At 42.5% G+C, this 23,393-nt stretch overlaps 1 protein-coding gene across 1 annotated transcript in view; it reads left to right on the top strand.

Moving 5' to 3' along the window:
- The window catches only part of DOCK11 (dedicator of cytokinesis 11), a 293,614-nt gene extending 272,542 nt beyond the window's left edge, over nucleotides 1–21,072 (top strand). The window contains exons 53-54 of the mRNA XM_063432045.1: nucleotides 17,024–17,162; nucleotides 20,816–21,072. Of these exons, the coding sequence (XP_063288115.1) occupies nucleotides 17,024–17,162; nucleotides 20,816–20,902 (226 nt within the window). The 3' untranslated portion in view covers nucleotides 20,903–21,072. The remainder of the gene's footprint in view (nucleotides 1–17,023; nucleotides 17,163–20,815) is intronic.
- The last annotated feature ends 2,321 nt before the right edge of the window (nucleotides 21,073–23,393 follow it).

The following is a 23,393-nucleotide window of genomic DNA, read 5'->3' as shown; positions in this document are numbered from 1 at the left end:
GATGTGAAGAAAATAACTTGTATCAGAAAACAAAATGTCTGGTTTTGTCAGTGAATACAATTATTTGTGAGGTTTTCTTTAGGATCCCTGCCATAATTGGTTAATTGATATAGTAAATGGATTATATATATACTGCCAGGCAGCACTTTCAAACTGATAAAATGCAAAAATTCATAAATATTTTAAAGAAGCATGTGGTAGATGGATTTTGTCTTCAACCATCAACCTCAAGTAGGTCAATATTTTGCAGGACCTACTTTAATGTCCACTGTTTTATTAATGCCAGTTATACATTCGCCAGATACATTTTACTAACAATCTAACATTAGAAGGTGATTTCTTAAACAATGAGTAAGTAACCTTCCACACCCCGGTAGTTGTGGACTGCATCTCCCATGATGCTTTGCCAGCATTATGAATGTAAGAGCATTCTCGGAGATGTAGTCCACAATGGCTGGAATGCCAAACCCCTGTACTAAACAGTGACTTGCTACAAATTTGAAATGCAACCAGAGTGACGGTTGTCAGAATGCAACCAGAGTAACGCTTGTCAGTTCACAGTTTTGGTAAAAAAAAAAAAAAAACGACAATTCCCTAGTCTAATTTTCACAAATTCAGGTTTAGCAAATAAACCCCTTTGCAAGTTTTTGGAGTGCCCATAGAATATATGTGCTCCATAAAGTAAATATAGCCAACATGACTAAAAATATTAAATTCATTATATTTACTTTATGGGGCATCCAAAATGTAGAAGCATTTTCTATGTAAACAAAATTATATATTTTTCCTTTTCTACACAGTACAATGAGTAATAAACCAAAGTAATGTAGAGCTAATGGTATAGAATAAAACAGATTAACTAACATAATCAACTTTATCAGTAAGCTTGCCGTCATAAAAATTATAGTGTAAAAAGGTTACTAGTGAAAACATAATGTAAAAAACACTGTTTAGGCAATTTTATTAATCACGATCCCATGCCTTTATTCAAAATGTAAGTAACAGAAAGTATAAACCGAACAGAACAAAAATTTAAGTGGTATACAAATAAACTTGGTGGAATGGAATAGAACGGATAATAAAGTAGTAATTGGGAGCTAAGTGGTCTGTAGGTTTGACCCAAATATTTTTCCATATAATAACAAAGTCAAGTGATTGCAAGAAGTCCAACCAGGAAAACCATATAGCTACTTAGGTACCCTGTGTTTCTTTTGAATATAAAAACAGCTTGTTAATTTTCCTAATTCTCTGCTAACGATAGAACTCATTAAAGCCTTTTCTGATTGAGCAAGTATATTAGAGATTGTTGAGACTGCCAATGCAGCTAGAGTTGTTGAGGGAATGTGAGGCTTTTAATGCGTGCGTGGAATAAGGTTAAAAATTACTTCCAGATACCAGCACCATATTTTAAGAGTATATACTTTTTAGACATGGTTTACATTGTATCAAATTAAACTCGTTATGTCATCTGTGATGACATCATCACATTGGTGGGGAAATAATTTATGTAATGTTAAACATCACAAAAACCAACAAACAGCTCTACAGGACTATTAACTAAAGTGATGATGTTGCATAGCTGAATTGGAATTTTTTTTTTTAACTTACATTTGAAATTCACTTTGAATTCTCACGTTAGTAAATTACTCTAAAAGTCTCATTCTAAAGCCCTTATAATGCTTTTACATAATAAGTAACAAACATTTTTACCATAAATGAAAGGGTCTTCATTTTATATGCAAACTAATACCATTTATTTATATCTAATATAGTTAGAAATCACTTTAGCTGTATATAAAGTGCAAGATAAAAGTGGTGGTGAGAGCACTCAAACAATTAGAGAAATATATTTTTACCAATACTGTCTTGGACATTCATCTAAAAAACCAAGACACAAAGAAAACATAGGGTAATACTGTTATGAGCAATTGTTAAAACCCTTGTGTGACTGGTCAGACTCACATTTTCTTGAGTCACTTATAAAAACTGACTTAAACTATGAACAGGTAACGGAGATAGAACTCATAAAGCAGGACTTCTGTAGTGGTCTGGAATCCTCCTTGGATGTGGTCTGCACAACTAATCCAAGATGCAGGATCAAATAAAAAAACATATTTATTATTCCAAATTAAAATAAGAAATCAAATTAAAAACCAAATACAGAATAATGTCCTTAAAATTGCCACGACGCGTTTCGGCAGTAAAGCCTTCTTCAAGTGGTGCTTTCTGTTCATCTCCGTTATTCTTGTTTATATATCCAAAATTGTCACCCTTTCTTAGGACTTCCGTGTCCTATTGTTTCCGGTTTCGTCACTTTCCGTCGTCCGACGTCAAATTTGCGTGTCTTGCGTCATGACGTCATTCGGGCGCCGTCAGCCGGAATTGTTGTGGGTGCCATTTTGGAAAGTCCGATAAAGCTAAATGCCAGTCCTTAGTAAATCTTTATAATTAATAATGTGCAAAAGCATCAATAGTATTAACAACAAAGAAACTGCTCTGAAGGGAAGAGATATAGAGGGAATATTGTCAAAATGTATGTATAAAAACCATACATAATTAAACATAAAATTAAGTATAAAAACATAATTACTCTAAAATATATAATAAAACATTATACATTTTGACAATGCATTATGTGTTTATTGGTTGGTTATACAGTGCTTGCTGCCCATAGACTGTTTTCCATCCCCACTAGTATGAATTAAGTATTTGAGGTGTTCGAGTCAGGCAGTTAGTGATCACCGTTCGTGATGTCGCGAACATAAAATTTTCGGTTCGTGAATGGCGAAACGCGAACTTCCGCAAACGTTGGCGAACCGCTATAAATTTCAATGGGCAGGCGAATTTTAAAACCCACAGGGACTCTTTCTGGCCACAATAGTGATGGAAAAGTTGTTTCAAGGGGACTAACACCCCGACTGTGACATGCCGGAGGGGGATCCATGGCAAAACTCCCATGGAGAATTACACAGTTGATGCAGAGTCTGGTTTTAATCCATAAAGGGCATAAATCACCTAACATTCCTAAATCACAATGGATATGGATTGACACCTGACATATGGATTGACACCTGTCCTCAGAGACCCTGATACACACTGACACAGAGCAGAATAGGGAATGTCCCCCCTACATAGGGTCACTTGGCAGATATGGATTGACACCTGTCCTCAGGGACCCTGATACACACTGACACAGAGCAGAATAGGGACTGTTCCTCCTACATAGGGTCACTTGGCAGATATTGATTGACACCTGTCCTCAGAGACCCTGATACACACTGACACAGAGCAGAATAGGGACTGTTCCTCCTACATAGGGTCACCATTTTTAGCCCAAGGCAGCTCATCTCATCAGGCCTTTTTTAGTCGAATGTATCGCCCACTGTCAGTCCCTTTGGGATCCATCCCTCATTCATCTTAATAAAGGTGAGGTAATCTAGACTTTTTTGACCTAGGCGACTTCTCTTCTCAGTGACAATACCTCCTGCTGCACTGAAGGTCCTTTCTGACAGGACACTTGAAGCGGGGCAGGCCAGAAGTTCTATCGCAAATTGGGATAGCTCAGGCCACAGGTCTAGCCTGCACATCCAGTAGTCAAGAGGTTCATCGCTCCTCAGAGTTTCGATATCTGCAGTTAAGGCGAGGTAGTCTGCTACCTGTCGGTTGAGTCGTTCTCTGAGGGTGGATCACGAAGGGCTGTGGCGATGCATAGCACTTAAAAAGCTCAGCATGTCCTCCATCAACAACACGTCTTTAAAGTGTCCTGTCCTTGCCAGCGTGGTCGTGGGAGGAGGAGGATTACTTTCACCTCTTCCCCCTGTTAGATTCCCATTGTGCTGTGACATCACCCTTATACGCTGTGTAAAGCATACTTTTTAATTTATTTTGCAAATGCTGCATCCTTTCCGACTTGTTGTAATTTGGTAACATTTCAGCCACTTTCTGCTTATACCGGGGGTCTAGTAGCATGGAAACCCAGTACAGGTCATTCTCCTTCAGCCTTTTTATACGAGGGTCCCTCAACAGGCACGACAGCATGAAAGACACCATTTGCACAAGGTTGGATGCCGAGCTACTCATTTCCCGTTCCTCCTCCACAGTGATCTCAATGAAGGTATGTTCTTCCCCCCAGCCACATACAACACCACGGGTAACAGATAGGTGACAACGAGCACCCTGGGATGCCTGTTGTGGTTGGTCTTCCTCCTCCTCCTCAAAGCCACATTCCTCCTCTGACTCCTCTTCCTCACAATCCTCTTCCAGCGTTGCCGCAGGTCCAGCAAGCGATGCTGATAAGGCTGTTTCTGGTGGTGATGGTGACCACAACTCTTCCTCTTCCTCTTCACGCTCATCTACGGCCTGATACAGCACTCTTCGCAGGGCACGCTCCAGGAAGAAAACAAATGGTATGATGTCGCTGATGGTGCCTTCGGTGCGACTGACTAGGTTTGTCACCTCCTCAAAAGGACGTATGAGCCTACAGGCATTGCGCATGAGCATCCAGTAACGTGGCAAAAAAATTCCCAGCTCCCTAGAGGCTGTCCTAGCACCCCTGTCATACAAATATTCATTAACGTCTTTTTCTTGTTGGAGCAGGCGGTCGAACATTAGGAATGTTGAATTCCAACGTGTCGGGCTGTCGCAAATCAAGCGCCTCACTGGCATGTTGTTTCGCCGCTGGATATCTGCAAAGTGCGCCATGGTCGTGTAGGAACGCCTGAAATTGCCACACACCTTCCTGGCCTGCTTCAGGACGTCCTGTAAGCCTGTGTACTTATGCACAAAGCGTTGTACGATCAGATTACACACATGTGCCATGCACGGCACATGTGTCAACTTGCCCAACTTCAATGCCGCCAACAAATTTGTTCCGTTGTCACAAACCACTTTGCCGATATCCAGTTGCTGCGGAGTCAGCCACTTTTCCACCTGTGCGTTCAGGGCAGACAGGAGTGCTTGTGGCTCTCTGCTTTCAAGCAAGTCAAACCCAATACGGCGTGACACTGCAGTATCCGGGAAGTGGAATAGTACCTGGGGAGCTGGGGGGGTGCCGATGATGTGGAGCAAGACGCAGCACCAGAAGAGGACTCAGCCGAGGAGGTTATGGAAGAGGATGGAGTAGGAGGAGTAGAGGAGGTGGCAGCAGGCCTGCCTGCAAGTCGTAGCGGTGTCACCAACTCCTCTGCAGAGCCACGCATTCCATGCTTGGCAGCCATCAGCAGGTTTACCCAATGCGCAGTGTAGGTGATATACATGCCCTGACCATGCTTTGCAGACCAGGTATCAGTGGTCAGATGGACCCTTGCCAAAACTGTGTGCCAGACATGCCATTGCTTCCTTTTGCAAGATCGAGTACAGGTTAGGGATTGCCTTTTGTGAAAAGAAATTTCGGCCGGGTACCTTCCACTGCGGTGTCCCAATAGCTACACATTTTTTGAACGCCTCAGACTCCACCAGCTTGTATGGTAAAACCTGGCGGGCTAATTCAGACAAGCCAGCTGTCAGATGCTGGGCAAGGAGGTGACTTTCTGACATTGGCTTCTTACGCTCAAACATGTCCTTGACAGACACCTGACTTTGGGCAGATGAGCAGGAACTGAGGGAAGGATGGTTGAGAGGGGGCAAGGAGGACAACAGTGGTTGACGTGGCTGAAGATGCTAGACCAGGAGGAGGATGGCGGATTTGAGTTTGTGTGCTGCTTGTACTCATGTGTTGATCCCATAGGCGTTTGTGATGTGCGATCATGTGCCTACGCAAAGCAGTTGTACCTAGGTGGGTGTTGGACTTCCCACAACTCAGTTTCTTTTGCACAGGTTGCAAATGGCATCGCTGTTGTCAGAAGCAGACACACAAAAAAAATGCCACACTGCTGAGCTCTGCAATGATGGCATTCTGGTGGTGGACACAGCATGCGTTGATTGGCGTGCTGTCGGGCTGACCCCGGGTGCCGATGCATGCTGTCTGACTGTGCCACTAGCTCCTTGCGACGACCTCTCTCTGCTTCCAACTCGTCTCCTCCTCCTCTCTGTCTCCCCATCTGAACTTTCGCCCTGTTCTTCTTCTTGCCGAGCGGGCACCCACGTGACATCCATGGACGCATCGTCATCATCAACCGCTTCACTTGTATCTGACAACTCAGCAAAGGAAGCAGCAGTGGGTACAACATCATCATCATCACACCATACGTCCATGTGTGTAATGCTGCCAGACTGAGACATATACCTGTTATCTACATTCTCTTTCAATAATGGTTGCGCATCACTCATTTCTTCCAAGGATGTGTAAATAACTCCTCTGACAGATAAAGTGAAGCGGCTGTGGTGCTAGTGTTGGTGGTGGCGGCAGGCGGGTGAGTGGTATCTTGAGAGGTGCCCGAAGCTAATCTGGAGGAGGATGTTGCGTCAAGGTTCCGAGCGGAAGCTGTAGAAGATTGGGTGTCCTGTGTTAGCCAGTCAAGTATGTCCTTGGAACTTTTCAAGTTCAGGGTACGTGGCCTCTGAAAATTGGACATTATTCTAGGGCAAAAGGGAATCACAGCACCACGACCACGACGGCCCCTGCGGGGTGGCCTTCCTCTGCCTGTCGTTTTTTGGGGGGATTAGAGGTACTATGCATGCAAGCTACTATGAGACCAGATATGAGTGGCACTGTGCAGTGGCAGAGGTTGGCAGAGTACACGCTGTAGGCCTGACACACCCGCTTGAAGACAACGTACTGCTATTCAATCTATAACAGTGAAAAAAGTTTTTTGGTTTTAAATGCACGCTATTGTGACACCAGATATGAGTGGCAATGTGCACTGGCAGAGGTTGGCAGAGAACACGCTGTAGGCCTGACACACCCGCTGGAAGACAAGTAACTGCTATTCAATCTATAACAGTGAAAAAAGTTTTTTGGTTTTAAATGCACGCTATTGTGACACCAGATATGAGTGGCAATGTGCACTGGCAGAGGTTGGCAGAGTACACGCTGTAGGCCTGACACCTGCTTGAAGACAACTAACTGCTATTCAATCTATAACAGTGAAAAAAGTTTTGGGGTTTTAAATGCACGCTATTGTGACACCAGATATGAGTGTCACTGTGCACTGGCAGAGGTTGGCAGAGTACACGCTGTTGGCCTGACACACATACGCTTGCAGACAACTAACTGTTATTCAATCTATTACAGTGAAAAAAAAGGTTTTGGGTTTTTAAATGCACGCTATTGTGACACCAGATATGAGTGGCACTGTGCACTGGCAGAGGTTGGCAGAGTACACGCTGTAGGCCTGACACCTGCTTGAAGACAACTAACTGCTATTCAATCTATAACAGTGAAAAAAGTTTTGGGGTTTTAAATGCACGCTATTGTGACACCAGATATGAGTGTCACTGTGCACTGGCAGAGGTTGGCAGAGTACACGCTGTTGGCCTGACACACATACGCTTGCAGACAACTAACTGTTATTCAATCTATTACAGTGAAAAAAAAGGTTTTGGGTTTTTAAATGCACGCTATTGTGACACCAGATATGAGTGGCACTGTGCACTGGCAGAGGTTGGCAGAGTACACGCTGTAGGCCTGACACACAGACGCTTGCAGACTGCTATTCAATCTATTACAGTGAAATGTTTTTGTTGTTTTTAAATGCAAGCTATTGTGACACCAGATATGAGTGTTGGCACTGGGCAAGTGGGCACATTATCCACTGTGAGCCTGACACAGAAGCTGGCAAGCAGGCAACTGCAATAAGATTACACAGGAAAAAAAAGCAGACTGATGTTCTAGCCCTAAAAAGGGCTTTTTCGGGTGCTGTTCTTACAGCAGAGATCAGATGAGTCCTTCAGGACTGTAGTGGACACTGAATACACTAGCCTAGCTATACATTTCCCTATCAAATGAGCAGCAGCTACACTGTCCCTCCTCTATCTAAGAATGCAGCTTCAGAATTAATCTAAAATGGATGCTGTCCAGGAGGTGGGAGGGTCTGGAAGGGAGGGTCTGCTGCTGATTGGCTGGAATGTGTCTGCTGACTGTGAGGCACAGGGTCAACGTTTACTCACTGATGACAGATAGGGGGCGGATCAAACCGCGCATGTGTTCGCCCGCCGTGGCGAGCGCGAACACGCTATGTTCGCCAGGAACTATTCGCCGGCGAACAGTTCGGTACATCACTACTCCTGAGGTCATCTGACTAAAATATGCACATGTATTTTATGATAGAAATAAGTCTTCATGTTGTTATATTCGATTTATCAACGAGCAATAGTAATTTTATCTCTTTATCAAGCAACACATTAAATTATGTCTGTTCCCAAGAATTTGACATTGGATAATGCCTCGTAAAACCAAGCTAATTTTACTCAGACTCAAAACAAAGTGTAAGTTAAACACACATTTCTATTACAGTACATAACAATTCTACTGTTTTGATTTTAAATCAACAATTACCAATTCATCTTATAAAGGACTGCTGCAAGTGCTTATTAAAAAAGCTAGGTAAACTGTTTGAGTACATAGGATTGGGATTGCTCAAGATGTTTGTTATCAATGGTTACAGGTACACTCTTTTTAGTCGGATTACTCTTTAGGCGGTCAAGGCAGCTCCACTGGACCCCAGGGAATCCCCTCAGCACTCCAAAAGGTAAGGAGGCTGGGGGGATTAAATAAAAAAAAAAGTGTGTGTGAGTGTAAGTGTGAGTGTGTGTGTGAGTGTGTGTGTGAGTGTGTGTGTGTGTGAGTGTGTGTGTGTGTGAGTGTGTGTGTGTGTGAGTGTGTGTGTGTGTGTGTGTGTGTGTGTGTGTGTTAGTGAGTCTGTTAGTGAGTGTGTGTTTGTCAGTGAGAGTGTATGTTTTGTAAGTGAGTGTGTATGTATGTCTGTTAGTGAGTGTGTCTTTATCAGTAAATGTGTGTATGCATTTGTTCGTGAGAGTGTGTGTGTGTGTGTGTGTGTCTTCAGCACTTACCTTTCTCCAGCGCCGGACTCCCATGGCGCTGGGGATCCCTCCGCCTCTCAGCTCCGAATGCGCATGCACGGCAAGAGCCGCGCACGCATTCAAACCGCCCATAGGAAAGCATTACTCAATGCTTTCCTATGGACGTTCAGTGTCTTAAAATGGCGGAAGCGCCTCTAGCGGCTGTCAGTGAGACAGCCACTAGAGGCTGGATTAACCCTCAGTGAAACATAACAGTTTCTCTGAAACTGCTATGCTTTCAGCTGCAGGGTTAAAACTAGAGGGACCTGACACCCAGACCACTTCATTGAGCTGATGTGATCTGGGTGTCTGTAGTGATCCTTTAACCCCTTAAGGACCAAACTTCTGGAATAAAAGGGAATCATGACGTGTCACACACGTCATGTGTCCTTAAGGGGTTAAGTGTGTGTGCGCATCTGCATGCAGTGGCGTACATACCGCGGTCGCAACCCCTGCGACCAGGTGCCCGCCGCCATGTGTTGCTGCCCCGGCCCGCGCAGAGTAAGCGCGAGGGGGGGGGGGCCCACGGATCAATTTTCGCACCGGGGCCCCATGGGTCATGTGTACGCCACTGCTTGCATTTAACAAAAAAATACTTTTTGGACTGTAATATAATAGCAGTCAGTTTCCTTCACTAGCGTGCGTTTCAGGGCCTGCCAGGGCACAGTGTCACACCAGTGCAACTCATATCTGGTGTGACAGTAGTGTACATTTAAAAAAATAAAATTTTGACTGTAATAGATTGAATAGCAGTTAGTTGTCTGCCGGCGTGTGTGTTAGGCTCACAGCGTATACTGTGCCCACTTGCCCAGTGCCACCACTCACTCACTGGTGTCCCAATAGCTTGCATTTAAAAAAAACTAAACTTTTTTGACTGTAATATAATAGCAGTCAGTTTCCTTCACTAGTGTGCGTTTCAGGGCCTGCCCAGTGCCACCACTCACTCACTGGTGTCCCAATAGCTTGCATTTAAAAAAAACTAAACTTTTTGGACTGTAATATAATAGCAGAAAATTGATGGAAGTGCACTCCACTCCTTGCCAAGGAATCCAGGGTGCTTTACTGGATATGTCCCAGTACCCAAATGGACCAAATATAATAGTAGAAATGGAAAAATGAATCCAGGCACTCCAAATGAATTCCAAGAAAAAGGCAATTTATTGGAACCAGCAGCTACAAAGCGACGGTTCAACCCCTAAGGGGGTTGATAAAGACCCTTAGGGGTTGAAACGTCGCTTTGTAGCTGCTGGTTCCAATAAATTGCCTTTTTCTTGGAATTCATTTGGAGTGCCTGGATTCATTTTTCCATTTCTACTGTAATGTACTAGCAGTCAGTTTCCTTCACGAGTGTGCGTTTCAGAGCCTTCCAGGGCACAGTGTCACACCAGTGCCACTCATATCTGTTGTCACAGTAGCTTGTATGCATAGTACCACTAATCGAAAAAAAAAATGACAGGCAGAGGCAGGCCACCCCGCAGGGGCCGTTGTGGTTGTGGTGCTGTGATTCCCTTTGGCCCTAGAATAATGCCCAGTGTTCAGAGGCCACGTACCCTGAACTTGAAAAGTTCTGAGGACATAGTTGACTGGCTAACACAGGACACCCAATCTTCTACAGCTTCCGCTCAGAACCTTGACGCACCATCCTCCTCCAGCTTAGCTTCGGGCACCTCTCAAGTTACCACTCGCCCGCCTGCCACCACCACCAACACTAGCACCACAGCCACTTCACTTGATCTGTCAGAGGAGTTATTTACACATCAGTTGGAAGAAATGAGTGATGTGCAACCATTATTGCCAGAGAATGTAGATAACAGGGATATGTCTCAGTCAGGCAGCATTACACATGTACGGTGTGATGATGATGATGTTGTACCCGCTGCTGCTTCCTTTGCTCAGTTGTCAGATACAAGTGAAGCGGTTGATGATGACGATGCGTCCGTGGATGTCACGTGGGAGCCCTCTAGAAGAGAAGAAGAACAGGGGGAAAGTTCAGATGGGGAGACAGAGAGGAGGAGGAGGAGACGAGTTGGAAGCAAGGGGAGGTCGTCGCAGGGAGCTAGTGGCACAGGTCAGACAGCATGCATCGGCACCCGGGGTCAGCCAGACAGCACGCCAATCAACGCATGCTGTTGCCACCACCAGAATGCCGTCATTGCAGAGCTCAGCAGTGTGGCATTTTTTTTGTGTGTCTGCCTCTGACAACAGCGATACCATTTGCAACCTGTGCCAAAAGAAACTGAGTTGTGGGAAGTCCAACACCCACCTAGGTACAACTGCTTTGCGTAGGCACATGATCCCACATCACAAACGCCTATGGGATCAATACATGAGTAAAAGCAGCACACAAACTCAAAGCCGCCATCCTCCTCCTGGTCCAGCATCTTTAGCCATGTAAACCACTGCTGTCCTCCTTGCCCCCTCTCAACCATCCTTCCCTCAGTTCCTGCTCATCTGCCCAAAGTCAGGTGTCTGTCAAGGACATGTTTGAGCGTAAGAAGCCAATGTCACAAAGTCACCCCCTTGCCCAGCGTCTGACAGCTGGCTTGACTAAACTTTTAGCCCACCAGCTTTAACCATACAAGCTGGTGGAGTCTGAGGTGTTCAAAAAATTTTTAGCTATTGGGACACCGCAGTGGAAGGTACCCGGCCGAAATTTATTTTCACAAAAGGCAATCCCCAACCTGTACTCGATTGTGCAAAAGGATGTAATGGCATGTCCTGCACACAGTGTTGGGGCAAGGGTCCATCTGACCACTGATATCTGTCCTGCAAATCATGGTCAGGGCAGGTATATCACCTACACTGTGCATTGGGTAAACCTGCTGACGGCTGCCAAGCATGGAATGCGTGGCTCTGCAGAGGAGTTGGTGACTCGCCACGACTTGCAGGCAGGCCTGCTGCCACCTCCTCTACTCCTCCTACTCCATCCTCTTCCATAACCTCCTCGGCTGAGTCCTCTTCTGCTGCTGCATCTTGCTCCACATCAACGGCACCCCCCTAGCTCCCCAGGTACTGTTCCACATCCCGGATACGGCAGTTTCACGCCGTCTTGGGGTTGACTTGCCTGAAAGCAGAGAGTCACACCGGACCAGCACTCCTGTCCGCCCTGAACGCACAGGTGGATCAGTGGCTGACTCCGCACCAACTGGAGATCGGCAAAGTGGTTTGTGACAACGGAAGAAATTGTTGGCGGCATTGCATTTGGGCAAGTTGACGCATGTGCCGTGAATGGTACATGTGTGTAATCTAATCGTACAACGCTTTGTGCATAAATACCCAGGCTTACAGGACATCTTTAAGCAGGCCAGGAAGGTGTGTGGCCATTTCAGGCGTTCCTACACGGCCATGGCGCACTTTTCCGATATCCAGTGGCGAAACATCATGCCAGTGAGGCGCTTGATTTGCGACAGCCCGACACGTTGGAATTCAACACTCCTAATGTTCGACCGCCTGCTCCAACAAGAAAAAGCCGTTAACGAGTATTTGTATGACCGGGGTGCTAGGACAGCCTCTGCGGAGCTGGGAATTTTTTTGCCACGTTACTGGACGCTCATGCGCAATGCCTGTAGGCTCATGCATCCTTTTGAGGAGGTGACAAACCTAGTCAGTCGCACCGAAGGCACCATCAGCGACATCATACCATTTGTTTTCTTCCTGGAGCGTGCCCTGCAGAGAGTGCTGGATTAGGCCGTAGATGAGCGTGAAGAGGAAGAGTTGTGGTCATCATCACCACCAGAAACAGCCTTATCAGCATCGCTTGCTGGACCTGCGGCAACGCTGGAAGAGGATTGTGAGGAAGAGGAGTCAGAGGAGGAATGTGGCTTTGAGGAGGAGGAGGAAAACCAACCACAACAGGCATCCCAGGGTGCTCGTTGTCACCTACCTGGTACCCGTGGTGTTGTACGTGGCTGGGGGGAAGAACATACCTTCAGAGAGATCACTGAGGACGAGGAACAGGACATGAACCTTGTGCAAATGGGGTTTTTCATGCTGTTGTGCCTGTTGAGGGACCCTCGTATAAAAAGGCTGAAGGAGAACGACCTGTACTGGGTGTCCACACTACTAGACCCCCGGTATAAGCAGAAAGTGCCTGAAATGTTACCGAATTATGGCAAGTCGGAAAGGATGCAGCAGTTCCAAAATCAATTAAAAAGTATGCTTTGCACAGCGTATAAGGGTGATGTCACAGCACAACGGGAGTCTAACAGGGGAAGAGGTGAAAGTAATCCTCCTTCTCCCACGACCACGCCGGCAAGGACAGGATGCTTTACAGACGTGTTGTTGATGGAGGACATGGGAGCTTTTTAAGTCCTACGCATCGCCACAGCCCTTCAGGGTCCACCCTCAGAGAACGACTCGACTGACAGGTAGCAGACTACCTCGCCTTAACTGCAGATATCGACACTCTGGGGAGCGATGAACCCCTTGACTACTGGGTGTGCAGGCTTGACCTGTGGCCTGAGCTATCCCAATTTGCGATAGAACTTCTGGCCTGTCCCGCTTCAAGTGTCCTGTCAGAAAGGACCCTCAGTGCAGCAAGAGGTATTGTCACTGAGAAGAGAAGTCGCCTAGGTCAAAAAAGTCTAGGCCTGATGAAGGGGACTACTTAACACGCCACTCCTATCTGGTGGCACATTAGTTTGCACGTGCAGTGCCCCAAATTTGAAGTAGGAGGACCGACCAAGCATCTTTTTCCATCTCCCGCTTCCTAAAATCGATGCCTTATATACACGTCCCCTCAGAGGGGACGTAACAGGGATTAAACTGTTAAGAATAGTACTCCTTAACACACTACTCCTATCTGGTGGCACATTAGATTGCACGCGCAGTGCCCCAAATTTGAAGTAGGAGGACCGACTGTAACGGATCGCCTGGCACCCCGACTGGGTACCTCCGTTAATGGATGCTCCTAGCGCTTCCTGAGGACTCCAAGCACTCTGGCAGACACCACAATCACCGAACCGATGCAGCATATGAATCTTCTCCAGCATAGGAATGCTGTAGACTGCTGAATAGGAACCATACGAATAGGCTTACACTCCTAGCAGTCAACTGGAACAGCATGCAATAAATCCTTCCCCCAATAATGAGACGACACTTCACTTTGAGGGTAAAACAGGAACTCTGGACTGGCTCATCCAGCCTGGCTTTTATTTCCATCTCACACATACAGGCCACACCCAGGGTGAGGCATAAAATGACCAATAGTGTCACGGGTGCAACCCACACATCCCCTCCCCTTAGTGTGACACATAATCCCATTATGCATACAGTTTAAAATATACTTTTTACACAACTTTCATAACTCTAAAACCATACATCACATTCACATAAAAATCCATATCCACAATCAATCCATTCAGGGGAACAACATATTAAAAAATGGCATGAATCCGACCAGGGGTTCAAAAGTTACTAAAAGTATATTTTGTCTCTTACTAGCCGCATGGCAAACCGGTTTAGACATACATAGGCCTCTATCCTGGAGACAAAGAGGAAAGTAATCCAATTATCCAGGGCTAGAAGCAGACTCCATTAACCACATGGTTACAGAAAGACATAAAACACTTTAAAATACAGAAAGTTACTTTTTATCCATAACACACAGACATTTCACATATCCCCAGATAGCTGGGATCTGAGCGCACAAAACTACCGAATAGCGCGCAGATCCTATTCACACAGTACAATTGCCATGGAGCTAAAGTCTTTCCCATAGTCTTTCATTATATGAATAGGCTCCATGGTATAGCTATCTAATGTGCTACCAGATAGGAGTGGTGTGTTAAGTAGTACTATTCCTATCTGGTAGCACATTAGATTGCACGCGTAGTGTTCCAAATTTGAATTAGGAGGACCATCCAAGCATCTTTTTCCATCTCCCGCTTCCTAAAATCGATGCCTTATATACACGTCTGCTGATAGGGGACGTAACAGGGATTAAACTGATAAGAATAGTACTACTTAACACACTACTCCTATCTGGTGGCACATTAGATTGCACGCGCAGTGCCCCAAATTTGAAGTAGGAGGACCGATTAAGCATCTTTTTCCATCTCCCGCTTCCTAAAATCGATGCCTTATATACACGTCCCCTGATAGGGGACGTAACAGGGATTAAACTGATAGGAATAGTACTACTTAACACACCACTCCTATCTGGCAACACATTAGATTGCACGCGCAGTGCCCCAAATTTGAAGTAGGAGGACCGACCAAGCCTCTTTTTCCATCTCCCGGTTCCTAAAATCGATGCCATATACACGTCCCCTGATAGGGGACGTAACAGGGATTAAACTGATAAGAATAGTACTACTTAACACACCACTCCTATCTCGTGGCACATTAGATTGCACGCACAGTGCCCCAAATTTGAAGTAGGACGATCGACCAAGCATCTTTTTCCATCTCCCGCTTCCTGGGTGGAGGAAGAGAGACCTTTAATGACATCAGTGAGGACAAGTAACGGGACATGGCTATCTTGGTATCCAACCTTGTGCAAATGGACTGTTTGCGGTTGTTTGCGGTGCGTTAAACAGGGAGTTCGGTCTGTCACTGTGAAGCGGGCGTAACCCTTACACTACCTGATCGATACAACATCATACCTGATGTTTTAAAGTACGTTATTCCAAACAATTTAGGAATGTTAGGTGATTTATGCCCTTTATGGATTAAAACCAGACTCTGCATCAACTATGTAATTTTCCATGGAGTTTCCATGGAGTTTTGCCATGGATCCCCCTCTGGCATGCCACAGTCCAGGTGTTAGTCCCCTTGAAACAACTTTTCCATCACTATTGTGGCCAGAAAAAGTCCCTGTGGGTTTTAAAATTTGCCCATTGAAGTCTATGGCGGTTCACCGTTCGCGACATCACTAATGTGGAGTTTTTGACTGACCACTTTCTTCCCTGGTACAGAAGGAAGAACTATGCTTTCCCTAATAAAACCATCTTCATGCATGACAATGCACCATCTCATGCTGCAAAGAATACCTCTGCATCAATGGCTGCTATGGGGATAAAAGGAGAGAAAGTCATGGTGTGGCCTCCATCCTCCCCTGACTTCAATTCTATTGAGAACCTTTGGAGCATGCTCAAGCAAAAGATCTATGAGGGTGGGAGGCAGTTTACATCCAACCGCAGCTCTGGAAGGCTATTCTGACATCATGCAAACAAATGCAAGCAGAAACTAAAACTCACAAGTTCAATGGATGCAAGACTTGTGAAGCTGCTATCAAATAAGGGGTCCTATGTTAAAATGTAACGTGACCTGTTAAAATGTTTAAAAAGTTAAAATGTTGTTATAAGTTTGATTGAAATAGCTTTTGATTTCAGTAAATATACTGCAAACACAACAAATGACAATTTTCAGTTCTTTACAACCTAGAAAAGGGTTTTGAAACTTAATGTGCATAATAATTTGGAACAGTGCATTATACGTGTTTTATGTTTAAAAAATACTGTAATCATTAGGAGGTTTGTTCAATAAAATTTGAATTGTACTCTTAATTATGCTGACTGTTATTTACATCATTTATTTAAGTAAATGAGAAACATAATTTGCATAATAATTTGGAACAGGGTGTATATATATATATATATATATATATATATATATAAATATATACATATATAATTAAAGGTGTCTTATATTTTTTTTATCAATGAAGCTGGTTTGTTGTCATATGACGATTCAGAGTTTTTGGCATTGAAACATTGTTATATCAACTATCAAACAGTTTGATTAAACCTTCTGTTACATGTTAATGAAAATAACCTTATTTAGTTAATTAAAACCTTGAATAATTTGTTTACTTCTCAATGTCTTGAGTGCATCATCTATGACCGAGGAATGGGCTGTTTTGCCAGATGTTGAGGTAGTAGCCACTGATATGCAAACTGATTGTGAGTCATCTGTTTATGTTAAAAATGGAAAACAATTAACCAATGTTACAGAAATGGAAACACAAAATGAAGTTATGAACATCTTGTTTTCGCTGTATTGCCATGTGTAGTAAACATTGCTATATAGCAAATGATCAAGTGTGTTTTCTTTTCCTTTGAAGGCAATTTATCCAGGCATGCAGTGTAGCACTAGAAATGAATGAGCAACTGATTAAAGAAGATCAGATTGAATATCAAGAGGGCTTGAAGTCCAATTTTAGAGAAATGGTGAAAGAGCTGTCTGATATTATTCACGAACAGGCAAGTACTGTATTTCCCAACATCAGAAGCCTGGAATAGACAACTAAAACTGAAATGTCAATGTCCATATTTGTTTGTCTATGCTCGGAGAATTTGTCTTAGTTTACATTTATAGCAGTAGAAAGAATAATCTCCAAACACTCAGAATTTTCACGCCACAGACCGATTTATTGGATCAAAGTGGCAGAGCAGCAACATTTCCATCTGTAAAGAGGTCTTTGTCGATCTACAAAGAGGTCTTTGTCAACCTCTTAGAAGGTCGAAACATTGCTGCTTCCACTTTGGTCCAATAAATCTGCATATGGCTTGAAGATTTTGGAGATTTTTCTTTCTACTGCTATATCATTGTTAAAATTGCTGGTCTTGCTTCAGTGATGTTGTTGTGGTGCCTGGAGGTCCCAAGAGAGACATTTTACCTTAATGGTTAAACTGGTTATCAATGGTTGAACCCAAGAGAAGTGTAGACTGTGTCTGTTCTCTCTCTGTTCACCCAAGTGTTTGGCTTCAATGGGGAAGCTCCGGACTGGGCGCCGGTGATTGCTTTCCATTGAGAAGATGTGTACCTTTCTCCTGCAGTTTTCTCAATGGGAAACTAGTGACAGTCTGAGAGTGTCCAACCAGTCTGAGGCTTCCACACTGAAGACAGAGCAGATGAGCGCAGTATACACAAGTCTGAGATTAAACTATTGATCAAAGTAAGACAGTTCTCAAGACCTCCAGGATCCTGATTGATATGAAGTTGTCATGGTTCCGAGAGTGTTCCTTTACGTGTATTAAACCAGTAACGTCTTATATCCTTCATCTGCATTAGTTTATCTCTAATGTCCTTTTATGTTCCCACGTTACGATTGTAGAGAAAACATAATGTTGATGCTATATCAATGCCAATAATAGCAAGAAATAATAAAGACTGTATATCATGCATCAGTCTTTTTTGTTCACTGTTATTTGCAGAGACATGCTGTGTAGAGTTTAATACAACAAAGATCATTAATGTTTTAACATTTGTGTAGTGAACAAGGGCAGGACTCATTGGCTATGTAGGCAGAATGTTTTGTATGTATTTTATGTGCTATTTTCTAGTGCTTTGTAACATTTTGCATGTGTTACTTGCACTGAATAACCGAGGCTTTTAATTAATTTGCATTGAATTCAGTATAGGGTCATAGTTCTGTTTATTTCCCGAACAACATTCAAAACTGAATGCAAATTAGGGTCCGAATGCAAATCGGGGAATGATATACACAGTTAGTTAATAAATTATACACAGGGATTTCTAACTGATGCTGCAGATCTATCCTAAGAAGATACATTGAATAGTGTACTGGGTTATTTGCTAAAGTACATTTCAAACCCAAGGCCAGAGTTGCTGAAGTAAAACCATAGCTGAATGATAATTTTTCCAGTTTAACTAGTTTGAATTTGAAATTTTACAACTTTACATTGTATTATTAAGATAACTACCTGGCATCAAAACACCTGTTTGAGCAGAGAATGTTACTGTGTTGTCATACTTTATGGCAATGTCATGGTTAGCCTACACCAGGTGCCCAAAAGGTAGATTCCCAGATGTCATAGAACTGCAACTCCCATGATGCTTTGCATAACTTTAGAATGGCAATGCATCATTTAAGCTGTAGTTTAAAAAAAACAAAAAAAAAACGGGGGATCTACCTTTTGGGCGCCCCTGGCCTACACTGTGACAACCCTAGTAAAACTGAGATTACTGTATTGCGTATTGCTCATCATGCCTATCACTGATTTCAAATAATTGAGAAACTCATGCAGTTTATAGTCTTTCTATACTACATTTGAGACCCAGATATATCCCCCAACCTTATTTCAACCTTGAAATTCTGTTTGTTCTACCCTAGCTTATGGAATTTTTACAGTTGCTAGTAAAGATTCAAGTTTAGATAAATATTAAGTAAACAGTAAAAAGTGCCTTGACATCTATTGGTTTTTTTTTGTTTTGTTTTTTTAATAGCATTAAACTGATCTGTAAAACATAACAAAATATTAAATTGTATAATTAAAAGTATACTCCGAGCACCATAACCACTGCAGCCTTTTGTAGTGGTTATGGTGCCAGGAGTACCTTGGCTCTGTCCACAATAAGATGTCAAACTATTTTAGCATGGTTTCACAACCTGCCTGGGTTTCCCAGGCATCCGCACTGTATTCGATCTTCTCTAGCAGGAAAAGATGGATGTTTCTGTAGAGCAAAGCACATTTTGAGCAGGACCACGCTCATTAGCGGAGAGCACTCAGCGGAAGCTCTCAGCTCTCTCAGCTAGTGAGCACGACCCTGCATGGTCCTGTTTTGTTCTACAGAGCAATCCATCTTCACCTGCTGGAGAAGAACCGATGTGGTGCAGGCAGCCAGCAGGACCCAGGTAAGTTTCCAAAACTTGCTAAAACAAAATCTGACATAATGATGTGGGACAACACCAGAGTACTCCTAGCACCATAACCTATAAAGAGTTCTGCTAAACGGTAGGTGTTTAACTTCATAATATATTTTGTTTGTCTATTATACCACCTTCTAAAAACATTTCCAGATATTGATTTCTATATCTAATCAGCTTAATCGCAACATCAATCCACCAGGTATACACAACGGTCACTGATTGATGATCAAGTTTCATAATGTAAATGTATTTATTCTGGCCAAACTAACATCCAGTGATGGCTCATTTGCTTAATAATACCTATTCAAAACACTGGGTAACAACTGTTTCCAAACATGGTAGTTTAGACTTTTCTCTTTCCAAGGCAGATAAAGGTATTACTATTGCGATATGAACAGACACCCTTTAACCTCTTAAGGACACATGACATGTGTGATATGTCATGATTCCCTTTTATTCCAGAAGTTTGGTCCTTAAGGGGTTAAGGTTTTAAGTCTGCTTTGTGGTTCAATTCAGCTAGACAAAACACAAACTCTTGCAGAGCCAGAAAATTTAGCAGATTTCCTATTCTACTCATAGCTGTTTTTTTTTTTTTTTTTTAATTCTTTATTTTGATGTGCATGGATACAGCATAGATAATAGCTACGGAAATGTATTAATCAATAAAGAAGGTGATATCTACAAAGATAAAAGCTGGTTGATCCACTCTTTTCATGGTGAATATGTAATGCAGGTTGTCAGGCATGCCTAAGCTACTCATAGCTGTTTTAAACACATTCAGACCATAAAAACATGTTCTACTACTGCTTCAAAACAAAGTTTTTGCTCTACCAGAATTCTTAAAGGAACGCCACTAGCATCATAAACTACTACAGCTCGTTATAGTGGTTATGGTGTCACAAGTGCCCTAGAACCCTTCCGGAGTAATTGGCACTTGGGGGTGTTCCTCTAAATATCACATGACTAGAAACTGATTCAATCAAAATATGAATAGCGTCATTTTCAGCAAAGGGTTTTGCTGTTTTAGTGCAAAGGGGGAAAAATTTGTATATCTATCAGTTTGTGTAACATTGATAATGTAAGATCAACACATGGTTTACACGTGTCAATAATTTTGTATTGTATCTCTAAATGCTTCACTTGGACAGCTCTGAAGGTAAACATTTTGCAGCCCTTTAATTACAATATCAATGGGTTAATATCGTATAGACTCGCTTAACCTCTGGATTTTCCGTTTTGCAGATGTTTCAGGAAGATTCCTTGCATTCATCCTGGATGCAGAATTCCTTACATGTCTTTTGTGCAATCAGCGGGACGACAACTGAATGAGTCTCAGTAAAGAGTCCTACGAAGTGAAGAAAAAAATCTCAGGAAAACCCTGCACCAAATCTCAAAATTGTCCCATCCCCTAGTGCTTTCCAAGTTCGAAATGCTTTAAGGAAATGTATTATTTTTTTTATATGAATTGTATGTTATTGCCATGTAAACAAAATAAAGCTATATAAATGTATATAAATATAATATATTGTCCCTGCTGTAGAATGTCTGTTTCTATGTGCTTATGTGTTTCTATAGACTTAGTCTTTCTGTGTTCATAAAAAAATCTTCTGTGGCTGACAGATGTCGAGGAGCCATAAGATACAACTGATTACAAGATTACAAGCAAAGCGAAACAAGTACCGTATTTGCTTTTTGCATACATACACATGCGTGATGTATATTTATAAACTGTCTTTACAGCCACCCATATATGAGAGTGTTTGCATAACTCTCCCAGTAGACCATACAAAATCCTTTTACTCCCTTAGTTTCCTCTGGCAACAGACAATATTCAATGTAGCCTCTGGCCAAAAATTGTTTTTTGTTGACTTGATATTTGGATGGAAATCTCCCCCTTTCACACAACCCTTTATATTGTTTGAATATAATGTAAAAAAATATAAACAAAAAGATCTTAATTTTGTTTCACTTATCTTTAAATGATTAAGGTTTATTTAGGTGTAAGAGCAAAGCATTCAACTTCCCCAGGTTCCAGGGTACAAGTGACCCCAGATATGCATTAAATATAACTGTAATTTACATAGTGATTGAGTCCTACCATTTAATATATTTGCTCTAGATTATAAATGTTCCTTTATCCTGGACTTCATCATGGCATCATGCCCTATGTCTGATGCTTATACTGTATTAAGCATAACATATAGTTAATTGGTTTTATATAAGAACTTTTACAGTTCACATGTAAGTTTTATGGTTGAGCTAAAGGTAGTAGAGGTTTTAAACGCTTAACGACGAAGGGCATGCTATGCCCTCCTACAAAAGTGGGCTTTTTTAGCCCGGCCTAACAATCGGGTGCTCCCCTGTGCCTGGATACTTACCCATGCCTGCCAATTTCAACCATCCATAAAGCCGCGATCACATGATTGCATGATTGACAGATTGACTATAATTAACTTCGAATTAATAGATAATTATATATTTATTAATTATATATTGAGGGACCTGCCTGACAGCCCAGGCAGAAATACCAGGTAATTAAACCCTGTAACTTTCCAAAACCCCATAAAGCTAGCGTTGTACTTGTGAGACACAAATGTGTGTGTTTTAGAGCAGTAAAAACATATAATGACAATGATATCATCTGTAGCAGTGCAGTTTGTGTTTCAAAAATGCAAAAAATAAATACTAAACTTTGACCAGGGTTTGTGACTAAGTGGCTTCTAAAAAAGACTGGACATAACCTATTTTGAATACCCCATTTTGTCTACTTTTGCAAATGGTATGCCATGATGGTAACATCACCCAGCAAACCAATCCGGTAAATTTCATTGTGTAATGGGAAAGCTGTTTATTTGATCCTGTAACTTTTCGAAACACCATGAAACATGGGGGCATAGTTGTACTTGTGGGACATCGCACCATAGAAATGTGTGTTTTATTCCAGTAATAGCTAACAGTATTATGACATTTACAGTTATAATGTATTTGGGAAAAAAATGAAATTTCTTAATTTCTCACACAATTTTTAGATTTTATTCATATTAAATTATATTTCATATTTCAATATTTGATGTGAAATGAAAGCCCTATTTCTCATGAACAAAATGATATAATAAGTGTGGGTGCACTTAATATGAAAGAGGGAACCAGGAAAGGAGCAGAGGGTCATTAAATGACAGGCTGAGAAGGTCTGGAAACCATGGCTGAATCCCCCACATAGGGATGAGATGGACTACGGACACCCCAAGAAGAATATGGACAATCATCAAGAACCGTGGGAACGCGTAAGCCTCCGCCTTGAGTTTCTTATCCTATGATCCTACAAATCATCTGCAGATAGTACATGACAATAATGCATTTATAGATGCTCAACAGATGTTTGCAAAAAAAAAAAAATGAGCCGTATTTAAAAATCACAAGAGAATAAAATACTATGACTCTTAGAATACATGATAGACAGGAACAGAGATAAACTACTGAGCTAATAATATCTTGATTCCTAGTGCAAATAATGGATCTGGCTGAGGTTGTGCTTATGTCAGGATAGAAAAAAATGCTTGAAAGCAGATTTTAATGCTTTTGTTGGGAGTAAAAACAAAACTGATTTATCTGGAGTTTTGTTCTAAATGCTACCCATCATCAAGAAAACAAACGATATTTGGTGCACTGTTTCTAGACTTAAGGCTGGGTATTAACAGAGTAAGGGTTTACTCTGCTTGTTAAATAGAAATATCTCCACTGCAGTTTATGGGAAAATTGCCATTCAGTAAGCTGAGTAAACTCTATCTCTGCTAAAAGGATCCAGTTCTTAGTATCCCGG

The sequence above is a fragment of the Pelobates fuscus genome, chromosome 9 (genome assembly GCF_036172605.1).
Source record: "Pelobates fuscus isolate aPelFus1 chromosome 9, aPelFus1.pri, whole genome shotgun sequence".
Lineage (NCBI taxonomy): Eukaryota > Metazoa > Chordata > Amphibia > Anura > Pelobatidae > Pelobates > Pelobates fuscus.
Note: the sequence above shows the minus strand (reverse complement) of the source record. Positions and strands in the feature narration are given on the sequence as shown.